This window comes from Crocuta crocuta, unplaced genomic scaffold (genome assembly GCF_008692635.1).
Source record: "Crocuta crocuta isolate KB4526 unplaced genomic scaffold, BGI_CrCroc_1.0 scaffold550, whole genome shotgun sequence".
In the NCBI taxonomy this organism is placed as follows: Eukaryota; Metazoa; Chordata; class Mammalia; order Carnivora; family Hyaenidae; genus Crocuta; species Crocuta crocuta.
The window spans coordinates 136,787-149,994 of NW_027529535.1; the positions used below are offsets into that span (position 1 = coordinate 136,787).

The 13,208-nt window shown below is 37.2% G+C and overlaps 1 protein-coding gene across 1 annotated transcript in view; it reads left to right on the top strand.

Annotated features, from left to right (window-relative positions):
* Window positions 1-13,208, top strand: part of STK26 (serine/threonine kinase 26) — a 54,786-nt gene that overhangs the window by 28,372 nt on the left and 13,206 nt on the right. Inside the window, exons 2-3 of the mRNA XM_077761300.1 lie at window positions 3,742-3,972; window positions 11,966-12,022. Coding sequence (XP_077617426.1) covers window positions 3,742-3,972; window positions 11,966-12,022 — 288 coding nt within the window. The remainder of the gene's footprint in view (window positions 1-3,741; window positions 3,973-11,965; window positions 12,023-13,208) is intronic.

Consider the following 13,208-nt stretch of genomic DNA (forward strand, 5'->3'; position numbering starts at 1 on the left):
TTTAGGTATTATCTATCCAAGATTCAGGAATTGGTAAATTTCTGAGTGGGGTTCTCTATTCTTCAGGTAGACAGGAAGGTGAGGTTATACTGGCGAAGAGTTGTAAAACATTGTGTAAATGATGGAACTTTCTCTTTTCCTTTCTCCAACATGGTATTCCTGGATTTGTAATGGGAAGCTATTCATGAGTTAGGATTCACTTCAGAACTTTTTTTAAATTCAAAATGGGACTTAATTTTTAAGTCTTTGTTTACATACTTTCAGGAACTCATTTTATTATAGAACAGCCATGTTCTCCATGGAGTTGATTGTTTCAGTCAAATCCTTTTAAAACATGAATTAAGGCGATTAGGATTTAATCTTTGTTGCTTACAACAACAAAATCTTGTTATAAAATTAAAGGAATATACTTGCTAGTCAATGTATTATGAGGGAGTGCACACTTATGTATTCTTTTTAGTCAGTGGTACACTTACAACTTCAGATTTCTATTATAGTTATATCAGAAAAATGGAAAGATTTGTTTATTTTTCCAAATCCACTGAATTTAGGAACTTACTGAGAGGTAAACCTATCACTAAACTTTGGCAAGTATTTCTGCCACAAAGAACTGGAAAGACCAGAACCATCACCAAAAGTAGAAGGAGGTAACTTGTGGGTTAGCTACTAAGCAATATTAATCACAACAAAGTACAATGTCTTGCTAAGGGAACACCAGAGAAGTCAATAATGATGGTGATACTCAAGTTTTAGAGGAGGTATATAACAAAATGTAAGCATTAAAGATGCATTTGCAGCCTCCTGGAAATCTAAGTTATTTTTAAAAGTCCATATAGGAAGCCCAAGATATATTTGTTCTATGTGGGTATTAGAGATAGGAGGGGATAACAAGTAGCTCGCAAATATCAAAGAGACTACTACATGGAAAATGCATCTCTTAGGAATGGAAAAAATCCAATTGCGGAGAATTGGGAAGCTTATATAAATTAAACAGGTCACATACAAACTGAATTTTGAACAGGTTGAAAAAAGAAAAGTTGGCGAAAGTCTGTAAAAGTAGTTTTAAGATTTTAGGTTACTCAAAGGCAGGCAGTTTAATGGAATCATAGTGGGTCTCTTTGATGACAATGACACAAAGAACTTGATGAGAAACAAAAATAAACTTTGATGGTCTTGCTGTCTAATAAAAGAAGATCTAAGGTATCATGCTAACTCTATAATTGTCTCCTGAAATTGTTGAGTAGGTAAAATTGTAGTAAATGAAGAAATAATCGAGGTCCAGTTGACAGATTAAATACATATAGCTCACCAGAACTAGATAGCATCCTTTTATATTTTGACGCATTTAAGTATAAATTAATAACATGCCTATTCTGGGGAGGTTTGGAAATCTTGTGTTTCTTCTGGGTCAGTAGTATATATTTGTCATTGTGAGTTTAAATAATGGAATAAATATTGTCTTGTGGGAGGAAAATTTGAATTCAAAATTGTATAAGATGAAGGATATTTCTGAATCAGGGAAGGACAGTGAATTTATGAGCAGAGGTCATACGAAGCATTTGTTAACCTAAACACCTATGCTTGATTCCAGATTTTATTGTAGCAAAATGTTGACTTCTGGATTCCTACTGTGGGATGAGTTGCAAAAGTTCAACGTATTACCATTTCCAAATGAGCACCAGCATTTATGATCAATGCAGAGAAGCTTATTTCAGCACATCAATGAGAATATTACATACAGATAGGATCCCAAGTAAACAATAAAAAGGCTTGTAGATTTTTGAGCCTTTTGCATTCTGTGTTGTTTACACGATGGTTTAGGAGTACAGGTGGAGTAATTGCAATGTCAGAGAGAAGGAGAGTTAAGAGGTAATATTTTGGTGGGAGAATGTTAGAATTTTAAACAATTTATCTACTTTATAGCTCAGGCTAGGCACTCTGTCACCATCACTACCCTTGCACTAATGTGCAAACTGTGTCTAGTCCACTGCTTCATTCTAAGAAGTGCGTGGCCCCCTTGTTTCTAAAGTATAATTAACATACAGTGTTATGTTAGTTTCAAGCATACAAGGTAATGATTCATACATTACTTAGTACTCGCCACAATAAATATAGTTACCATCTGTCACCAAACAGTGTTATTGTAATATTGTTGACTATATTCCCTATGCTGTACTTTTCATCTCTGACTTATTTTATTTTATTTTTTTTTTAATGTTTTTTTTTTTATTTATTTCTAGGAGAGAGAGAGAGAGAGACAGCGTGAGCAGGGAGGGTCAGAGAGAGAGGGAGTCACAGACTGAAACAGGCTCCAGGCTCTGCGCTGGCAGTCAGCACAGAGCCCGACGCGGGGCTCGAACCCACGAACCGCGAGATCATGACCTAAGCGAAAGTCGGACGCTCAACCGACTAAGCCACCCAGGCGCCCCTATCTCTGACTTATTTTATAACTGGAAGTTTGTACGTCTTAATCCCATTTTTCTATTTCAATCTGCCCCCCAACTTTTCTTTGGCAACCATCAGTTGGTTCTCTGTATTTAGGAGTCTGTTTTTTTGTTTTGTTTTAGTTTTTTAGATTACACAAATAAAAGTGAAGTCACATGATATTTGTCTTTCTCCATCGGGCTTATTTCACTTAGCATAATACCCTCTAGTTTCATCCATGTTGTCACAAATGGTGAGATCTTGGTCTTTTTGATGGCTGAGTAATATTCCATCATATATATACACCACATCTTCTTTATCCGTTCATCTATCAGTGAACACGTGGGCTGCTTCTGTATTTTGGCTATTGTAAATAGTGCTGCTATAAACATAAAGGTACATCTATCTTTTTGAATTTATGTTTTGTTTTTTTTTTTTGGCTAAATACCTAGTAGTGGAATCACTGGATTATATGATATTTCTATTTTTAATCTTTTGAAGAACCTCCATACTGTTTTCCACAGTGGCTGCACTAATTTGTATTCCCACCAACAGTGCAGGAAGATTCCTTTTTCTCCACATCCTTGCCAACACTTGTTATTTTTTATCAGCCATTCTGACAGCTGTAAGTTGATATCTCATTGTGGTTTTTATTCATAATTCCCTGATGATTAGTGATGTTGAGCATCTTTTCATGTGTCTGTTTGCCATCTGTATGCCTTTAGAAAAATGTCTATTCAGGTCTTTTGCTCATTTTTAAAGCAGATTATTTGTTTATTTAGTGTTGAGTTGTATAAGTTTTTTAATATATTTGAAATATTAACCTCTTATTAGGTTTATCATTTGAAAATATCTTCTTCTGTCAGTAGGTTGCCTTTTTGTTTTGTTGATGGTTTCCTTTGCTGGACAAAAGCTTTTTATTTTTGTGTAGTCCCAATAGTTTATGTTTGCTTTTGTTTCCCTTGCCTGAGGAAATCTATCTAGAAAAAAATGTTGCTAAGGCCAATGTCAAAGTAAAAAGTACCTGGCCCTTTGACAAGCATCAGAGACAACATTTTGCTGTATGGGATTGTTTGTGGTAACAGGATCAGCTAAGCTCAGTTAGTGTGGATGATCTGGTAGAATATGGACTATCTGGCTGTTTGGGATTATAATTGCTATAACAAAGCACATGTGGAGAGTCAAGGGAGTTTGTATGCTTTGAAAAATGTGTTATTGTCTTATGTAATTTATTTTCCTTCATTTCAGAAAATTTGATGCAAAACATTTGTGTTCTTTTCTTTCTTTCTCTCTTTCCTGCCTCCCCCTGCCCCCAAGAATAACATAGCTGATCCAGAAGAACTGTTCACAAAGTTAGAACGCATTGGGAAAGGCTCCTTTGGAGAAGTTTTCAAAGGAATTGATAACCGTACCCAGCAAGTGGTTGCTATTAAAATCATAGACCTCGAGGAAGCCGAAGATGAAATTGAAGACATTCAGCAAGAAATAACTGTTTTGAGTCAGTGTGACAGCTCATATGTAACAAAATACTATGGATCATATTTAAAGGTAATGTGTGTGTTGTATTATTTAAGTCATAAGGTATTTTCATTATGAGTTTTTCTTTCTTTTTTTTTTTAATTCTATTTTTTGAAAGGAAATGTCTTAAATTAGGATTTGGCAGTCTTTGGCCTCCAGGCAGAATCCAGCTCCATTTATAATGCCAAATAGACTGTTTTTAGATTTAGCAGCTGTATCCTGAATGCATCCCAGCACTCAGCTGCAACGTTATTCCACACCTGAACTTTGGGTCATTGGAGGAGCAGTAATGCAGCTGGTCCTTGAGACACATCCTTTGTCAGGAAAGAGCTTTCCCCCTGGGCTTTCACACATTATTCTCAATGGTCCAGTCTGTCTCAACCTCAGAATTGATGGAATATGTAAGTATGTCATTTATTCCATTGAGTTGTGGTGGTTATTTACACATCTTTCTCTCCTTCCAGATTATGCGCTCCTTGATGGCAGGGAGTTTAGTTCAACCAGTCTTGGTTTTTACATCATTTAGCACAGGACATGGAACATCTTAAGAACATGATAAATATTTCTGGAAGTGGAGTCAAATGGAAGACTATCTGCTCCCCCCCTTCCCAATAGTTGGAATTTTAGTTTCCAGGATCATGGAATTAGCAGACACCTTTAGTTGCAGCAGATGGAGATATGACTGCATAACAGAATACCCGTTGGTTAGTAAAACCCAAGATTTATGGGTACCTGCGTGACTTAGTTAAGCATCTGACTCTTGATTTTGGCTAAAGTCATGATCTCACATTTCATGAGTTAGAGCCCCACATTGGACTCTGAGCTAACAGCTTAGAGCCTGCTTCAGATTCTCTCTCTCCCTCTCTCTCTGCCCCTCTCCTGCTCATGCTCTCTCACTCTCNGAGCACTAACAGTGCAGAGCCTGCTTCTTGGGATTCTCTCTCTCTCTCTCTCTCTCTCTCTGCCACTCCCCCNTAATATTAAAAATTTTTATCGTGATAAAGTTTTTCAAAGGAAGGCAATATTAGTTAGATTTTTGCTTTTCAGGGTTTAAAGGGGAGGAAGAGGTTTATTTCATTTGGTTGGTTGGTTGATTGGTTTTTTGTTCATCTATCTCAGGGCCATAAAGGGTGTGTTTATAACTCATTAGCTATTGGTCTCCATAAGAATGAATGCTATTTTTAATATTCTGATGACCAAATAAACCTTAGGGTAATCTATTTATCCATATTAGATACTACCAATTCAGAAATCATGAATTTCACTTTCTTTTTACAAAGCCTGTTTATTCTCATATTACATGAATTAGATAAATGTGGAGTAAATGCACAGTAGAATAAATCATTAAACAGCCAGGTGCGCTGTGTCACACACTGTATTAGGTGCTGGAGATATAAAAATGAACAACTCCTGCCATTAAGGAGCTCAAAATCCTATACTGCACTAAAAGGGTGCAGGTTTAGTGATTAAGTACATACAAGGTACATGTGGGGCACAGATAAGCAAGTAGTCACTTCTATCACTTTGAAGGGAGGCTGGTGGTGTAAGGGAAAGGCTTCCAGGAGGAGATGATAATGCCGGTAATTCCTATACAATTTACTTCTTTTTAAATTTTTTTTAATGTTTATTTTTTGAGAGAGAGAGTGTGAGCAGGGGAGGGGCACAGAGAGAGGGAGACACAGAATCTGAAGCAGGCTCTAGGCTCCAGCCTGTCAGCATAGAGCCTGATATAGGGCTTGAACTCACAAACTGCGAGATCGTGACCTGAGCCCAAGTCAGATGCTCAACTGACTGAGCCACCTAGGTGCCCCCCAGTTTACTCCTTCTAAGTGTTAGCCATTACTCTCTTTTACTGTACACACAATTATTTGATTCCTGGTGGCATATTTTGCTTTTGCAATCTTTCCTACAAAACTTATTTAGCAGATGAGATTCTTTTTTAGGAATCCTGAGAGGTTGTTCAGTCTTAATATGTTTAGGTCTCCCTACTGATTCCCATAGTAGGCCTGGTTTTAAGGCAGTCTCAGGAATTTGCTGTTGTTGTTGTTGTTGCGTGTGTTGTTTGCTCATTTTGGTTTAGTCTTTCTGGATTGAATCCTGTAATTCCAGACCTACTCTAGAGCAAACTTAAACCTTTGCTATTCTTAGGCACCTGTAACAGATAAGCTATTTTTGGTAACTGACTTAAAATATTAAATAAGCCCTATTTCAAATGAGGTTTTCTATATTATATTGAAAAGGGGTGGGTACTGAAATGCAATTGACTGTTTTATTGGTTAAGTGCTTATAGCCCTTTTAATTAATATGCAGTACTCTCATGGCAAATGAACTATAGTTCTGTTTGTATTATTTATTCCTATGAGTTCACATTTTAAAAAAAATTCCCCTCATAGTGTACATGTACCAGTCACCCAATAAGTACTTAATATTTAAATAAATAAAGCTGATTGTTTTGTCCAAATCTTGATTGTAGAATGTTCTTAGACTGGTCAGTGATACAAAGCCATTATCCATGATGTCTTCATAAACGATTACACTGAAATTATTTTTACCTCCTTTACCCATCATTAATTAAAGTCCACAGTGTGAAAGACTACTTCGAAGAAAATATCACTTCTTCATAAAATTGTAAAAATTCACAGCTAGCTGATATTAATTATTTATATCCTGAATCTATTTACATTAAATAAATGTGTATATATCTCTATATAAATGTACATGTATACACACAAAGAAAAAGAAATAGGTTATGATTTTATAACTTTTTAATATCATTTATTTAAATTGACTGACTTGTTTGTTTTCAGTTTATATTAAAGCATAGTAGGACGTTGTGGGCTTACTTTTTTTAAATCTAAATTCACATCAAATATTACAGGGTTCTGTTTAATGCAGTCAATATAACTCAAGGCTACATCATCTAAGTACCATCAGGGAACTGCATTATCAATCGACTTATGTTTTTATTGTGGCACATCCTTCCATTTCAGATGACATGGGGGATTTTGTGGGTCAAGTTCATTGAGTAGAGTAGGATATGGGCTTTCCTCAGGTTGTCTTTACTCAGGATATATACAAAGCTGAGACCTCACTGTAAGCTGGAGGAAAAGTTCTTGCATTTGAGAGAAAATTATATGCTCTCTGAAACTGTATTCAGTTGTAGTGATTTCCTTGAAACATACAAAATGTACAAGGTATTCATTTTGACTGAGCTCACTGTATAACTTCATTTTTAAAAACAAGAGTGAAAACCAGACAAACATCAGTATGACCACAGTATTTTCCTTTAATTTTAGTTCACTGCAGATTTTTTTGAGAGACAAAGTTAGTCTTTATGAAGAGTGCTAACATAAGCAAACCCTTCCCTTCTGATCTCATAATATTGGAAAAATCTTTTATAATCTTTAAATATTTTTCTAGTTCGATGTAAATCTTAAAATGAAGCTTGTTCAGGCATTGAATAGAATTTGAATCATGCCTTTATTTGCTGCTGAAAATCGCCTTTAGATTTCTGTTTATGTTAAGGAAATATGCCCTCCTCCACATACCACCACCACTGATATTTATCAAAAGAGAAAAAGCAATTGAATGATTGAAGTAAAATATTCCAGAATAGAGTCGGCAAAATTTTGTGACCTTCTCACTCTTTTTCCTGAGACTTCTGTCTGTTTACTCCCAGTGTATGGTGAATGTTTCTGGAATCTTCTTTAGTTAAAAAAATTTTTTTTTGGAGTTTTTTTGTAAAACTTGAAGGAAATTGAAGAGGTAAAAATTTTCTCCTTCTTACAGTGTTTTTCCCTCAAAATAAATATGGCTTTACACTTCATGGAACACACCTCTAGGGAGTCACATATTAGATTCAGTTTAGCAGACCTTTATTTATTTATTGAGTGCCCTACTATGTGCATTCCTTTCAGTCTGCATACTTGCCCTGGTCAGTCTAATCCACGTTATCTTGACAACTTCTGAATTCATGTCTCTTGTTCTAGCCTCTCTCCTTAGCCCCAGATGGACATATCTAACTTGCTTCATATTATTGACTTATCTGTGGGTACATCAAGTACCATAACTTGAACAATGATCAGTAGCATTTGAACAAGAACTTGAACATGGTTTAGGTGAGGGCAGAGTATAAGACAAGGCATTCTAGTTTGGAAGAAAATGATTCAGGGGTAGTAAAGCATCTGGCAAGATGATATCTCCTGTGCCTTGCAGTTCTATAAAATTGTACATGCTGCTTCCCTTTTATTGTGGTAAAATATGCATCAAAAAATTTACCATTGTGACCATTTTAATCCTACAGCTCTGTGGCAGTGAGTATATTCATACTGCTGTGCAACCATCAAAACCATCCGTGTCCAGAACTTTCTCACCTTCCTCAATTGAAACTCTGTACACATTCGGGGAACGCCTGGGTGGCTCAGTTGGTTAAGCATCTGACTTCAGCTTGGGTCACGATCTCATGGTTTGTGAGTTTGAGCCCCACGTCGGGCTCTGTGCTGTCAGCACAGAGTCCGCTTTGGATCCTCTGTTCCCCTCAGTCTCTGCCTCCTCTCTCTCTCTCTCTCTCTCTCTCTCTCAAAATTTTGAAGAAAAAAAGAAACTCTGTACACATTAAATTATAACTCCCCATTGTCTCCCCACCACAGTCCTCGGTAACCACCCGTCTACTTTCTGTCTCTGTGAATTTAACGATTACAGGTTCCTCATGTAAGCGGAATCAGACAGCATTTGTCCTTTGGTGACTGGCTGACTTTAGTTATACGGGTTGCATTATGTGCTCAAGACTATGATTGCTATGAGATTTACAGACCAGCCCATTTAATTCATCATATGCTTAATATATAGCACCATAATCATCTCTCAGATACATTTAATGGGTGTTTTAAGTGGGTTTTTTTTCTATGAACAAATGAGTTCCAAATTCCACAGTAGCCTTTCTCCCTGCTTTGGCCAAGTGTCTATTTAGCACCAAACAGTGGGGTTCAATGGTCTCATGGGGTGACAGAGTTGATACTGCAGACACTAGTAATTTGTTAACACTAGGCTTCAAGTTCTCCCCAGCAAACAGTAGAAGTCTGGAGCACTTACTCTTTAGGAGTTCTGAATTTTGGAACAGAGAGCCATTTCCTAACACCTGGCCACCCATATTGATGCAGGACTTTGAACTCACTCCTCCAACCCATTATTAAAATGTGTGGATCATTTTGTAAGTGGAGAAGTGGACCCTGTACTTCAATGTGCCGGATGTACAGTTATGGTTTACAGTCCCTGGCTCTTTGGGAATTTTAAACTAGTATGTAGATATCATCTCAGCCTTGTAAATTATTTAAAAGCAAGCCAAACATACTTATTTGCATTCTCCAACACAAACATCTTTTCACAGAAATCAAAGGTTAGAAGTTATAGATCTCCAAAAGAATACAACATAGAGCCTAGGTGGTTTTTTTTGTTTGGTTTTTTTGTTTTGTTTTGTTTTGTTTTGTTTTAGTTTACTTTAGTTTTGTTTGTGATTGGCATTTTCATTGAGCCCTCCTGTGGACAAGAAACCTGTAAGAAGAGCCTCTGTGGGCAAAGCTTCCTTAAGCAGTTCCCACGCCTGTGTAGCAGTCTTCTGAAGGTTCAAACCTATGGCCATCGCCAAGTGAGGCTTGTGTCCAGAAGTGGTAATCAGAAGGAAGCAGGCAGAAAAATCTGTCCAGTGGCTCTGGTTCCTTCCATGCCCTGGTACCACGAAACAGCTCGCTTGCTAGGAGGAATGCTTCTTTTCAGATCTGGAAGTTGCTTAGTCATACCTTTAATAACATTTTAAGCTTTCTATGAATACTCTTTAGTGAGGAACAGACCATTGGTAAGTTTCTGTTTTGGAACTGGTACCCCCAAAAAGGACACACATCATTTTAAACCTGGAAAACAGATGCTTGCATTCATGTGGAACTACAAAACAGAGAAGCATCTGATAATAAGATCTTTTCATTTTTCTTTTAAATGTCAGGTGAATGGGAAGCATTCTGAATTCTTAAGGTAGAATGTAGTACTTACTAGAAACAATCTTGTGGCAAAAGAAAAATTTCTCAGGCTTTGCGCTGCTGTGAGAGTCACTTTTCTCTTGACAAAAGTATAAAGACAACGTCAGGCTTACAATTCTCAGATTCCAAATGCCCTATTTCTATATATAAAAACAAGTTACGTGAACCACCCCTAGAACTCCATTCCCCTCCCTGCTGTTGTGGGGGTACATTTGCTCTCTTTTCCTACTGTGAACATGGACACTAGCAAACACTCTCAGTTCTTTCTTCAGTTCAGGCAGTGATAGGAGAGTGAATATCAAGACTGCGGTGGGGGGAGGTACATTGTTCACCTCTCTACCTCACGCGTCCTACATGGTGTCAGCATTCAGAAAGAAAGGAGAAATACCTAAATCTCAATTTACCTGAGCCCTTCCTCCCTGGCCCCTAACATTAGGCCACATCCCAGTACTCATACTACAGTGTCACCCGCCATCACATTACTGGGGACCATTCTCTGCCATGATAAGGCCCCAGCCTCATGGAGACACGTGAACATTTTGAATAGAACTCCTGAGTATTTCCCAGGGATTTTAGAGTTTGATGGCTACCGGCAGTAGCTCAAGAATCTTCATCCCACAGCTGGGGCTGTAAAGGTAAGAGACGTGTTCTTGGCATCCCAAGGTGAAGCACAACACTGAGTGTGTTTTTGCCCTAGAAACATTGTTATGATATAAATAGTAGGTTGTTTCTCTGGCACTCCTCATGCTGTACTATGGATACCTTCGTGTCTTTTGTGGGGGGTTACCCCAGGAACCTAGACATTATTTTTATGGGAAAGTGCTTGCTTTCCAAATTCTAAATGTCTTACTTAAAATGGACTTTTAGAACACAAGCCACTCACAACTTGGCTACTTGCCAGTATAGTAAAATCAACCATTCCACTTACAGCCAATTCTGTGGTCCCACAGAAATTCAGAGAATACTACTCATGAAATGATATAGGGAGAGAAGTGTCCCTAGTATTTCAAGCTAGAGCTGAAAGAAGAAAAGATTCAATGGTTTATTCCTATTTGTATCTGATAGAGCTGAAGGGCGTGTGTGTGCATGTGCGTGTACACCTGATTTGGAACTTATATGTACGTACTCCCCATATGAGCCCCATTTCTTCTTGAACAATTTACAGTGATATCAATTCCACCTGGAGTAGTCTTATGCTCTTTAAGCTATACACTCCCTTTCTCTTGTCCATTTACCTCAGCAGTGGGATGGGGTGGGGTACAGAGGGAGAAGGACACTATTCTTTCTAAACTCCACTTGTATACCAAAAATGCCCATTAATCGTGACTGATGAAAGTGGTAAAGGACATGAAAACAAAAGCCAAAAACTGAAACAAGACAAAATATCTAGTGTCCTCAAAGTCTAAAGTCACATGGGAAGAACTCAGAAGCCCCATTTAAAATTTCTACGAATCTCGGGGTGCCTGGGTGGCTCAGTCTGTTAGGCATATGACTTCCGCTCAGGTCATAATCTCACAGTTCATAGGTTTGAGCCCCACGTGAGGCTCTGATGGCAGTGCGGAGCCTGCTTGGGGTTCTCTTTCCCACTCTGCCCCTTTCACACTTGTGCTCTCTGTCTCTCAAAATGAAAACTTTAAAATTTCTACAGGTCTCCACATACCTCCTTATTTTATGTAACTGTCTTTTCTTTTGGTATCATTTAAAATAAGACTATGGTTTATTTTTTCTAGGTTTTATAAAAATTGCTAATAGTTCACCAATGTAAAAAACACTATTTATTTAGCTAATCACAGGCTAAATAGGTGGGGAGAAAGGTCAAGACTCAGAACTTTTATGTGTAATGTTCTGTGGAGAAATATATTCTGGGTTTCAAACAACTAATCTTAAACTTGTATTTTAGAACCAGTACATTAGTATGTCAGATGTAACATTTTGTGCTAGTATGTTATTTGGCTCAGGCTTATAGTGATTACATTGTTTCATGACTTTTACAGGGTTCAAAATTATGGATAATAATGGAATACCTGGGTGGTGGTTCAGCACTGGATCTTGTGAGTATTTTTAAATAATTACACACATACCCACCTGTACTTTAACTTTTTTATTTTAATTGGAGTAAGCAGTGGCTTTTGGGCAAGCTGAGTGGTTGCTTTATATAATACATTCAAATTAAGCTTTCTATTCAGGACTATAGATTGAGCTGTATAGCTGTATTGCGGGATTGGGCATATTGCTGACATTGTGAACAGTCTTCATAACGAAATCTCTCACTGTGAACCAGGCACATACATTTCCTACATTTGGATAGACTATAAAACAAAGAAGTTGCACTAAGTTATTTCTAAGTTCTCTTCCATCTTGAAAAAATATATATTTTTTTATTTTAGAGAGAGAAATCATGAGCGGGGGGGGGGAGAGAGAGAGATTGAGAGAGAGAGAGAATGTTAGGCAGGCTCTACTCACAGAGCCTGACACAGGGCTCAATCCCATGACCCTGGGATCATGATCTGAGCCAGATTCCAGTTGGGTGTTCAACGACTGATCCATCCAGGCGCCCCTCCCTCCTGAATATTGTATGACTTATATTGTTTTAGCAACCTCCTGCTTTAGAAATGATAGAGTATGCTGTTTCTAAAAATAAAGTGTTTTGATGATTAAGATTATCAAGTAATATTTTAACTCTTATTTTTAAGTGGAGATGAGTTTCCCTAACTGTAAGTGATTAAAGATTTCTAAAAGGGTTTAATCCTCCTTGCCAATGGCTCCAAAGCTTCAAATAATCCTGTGAACAGAAATGACTCTAAGATTTTCGTTCCTCTAAATAGAACCATATTTAAAGCATTCTAAAGAAATGGTAATTAAATTTGATGGAGAGTGTTATGTGGAAACTAATTTGACAATAAACTATTTGTAAAAAAATAAATAAATAAATAAAAAATAAAAACCTAAAAAAAAAANAGAGTCTCATCTCCTTCTAGGAATTCATCTCATTCTAATCTGTTGCTGAGTTAGGCAGTCCTTCCTTGTGTCTCATCTAATTCTTACATCCTGAAGCTTGAGTTCATTTTTTTCTTTTTCTCTCCTCTCTAGTGATAGGACACAACTGGTGTTTCTTTGTAGAATAATCCTTCCTTCTTATGGAGTCCAATCTCATTTTTCTCTTAAAGTCAAATGGCCCCATTTCCGTTTGTCTTGTCATATAGTTTTATTACACAATAGTTTTTTTCATTAGCTCCA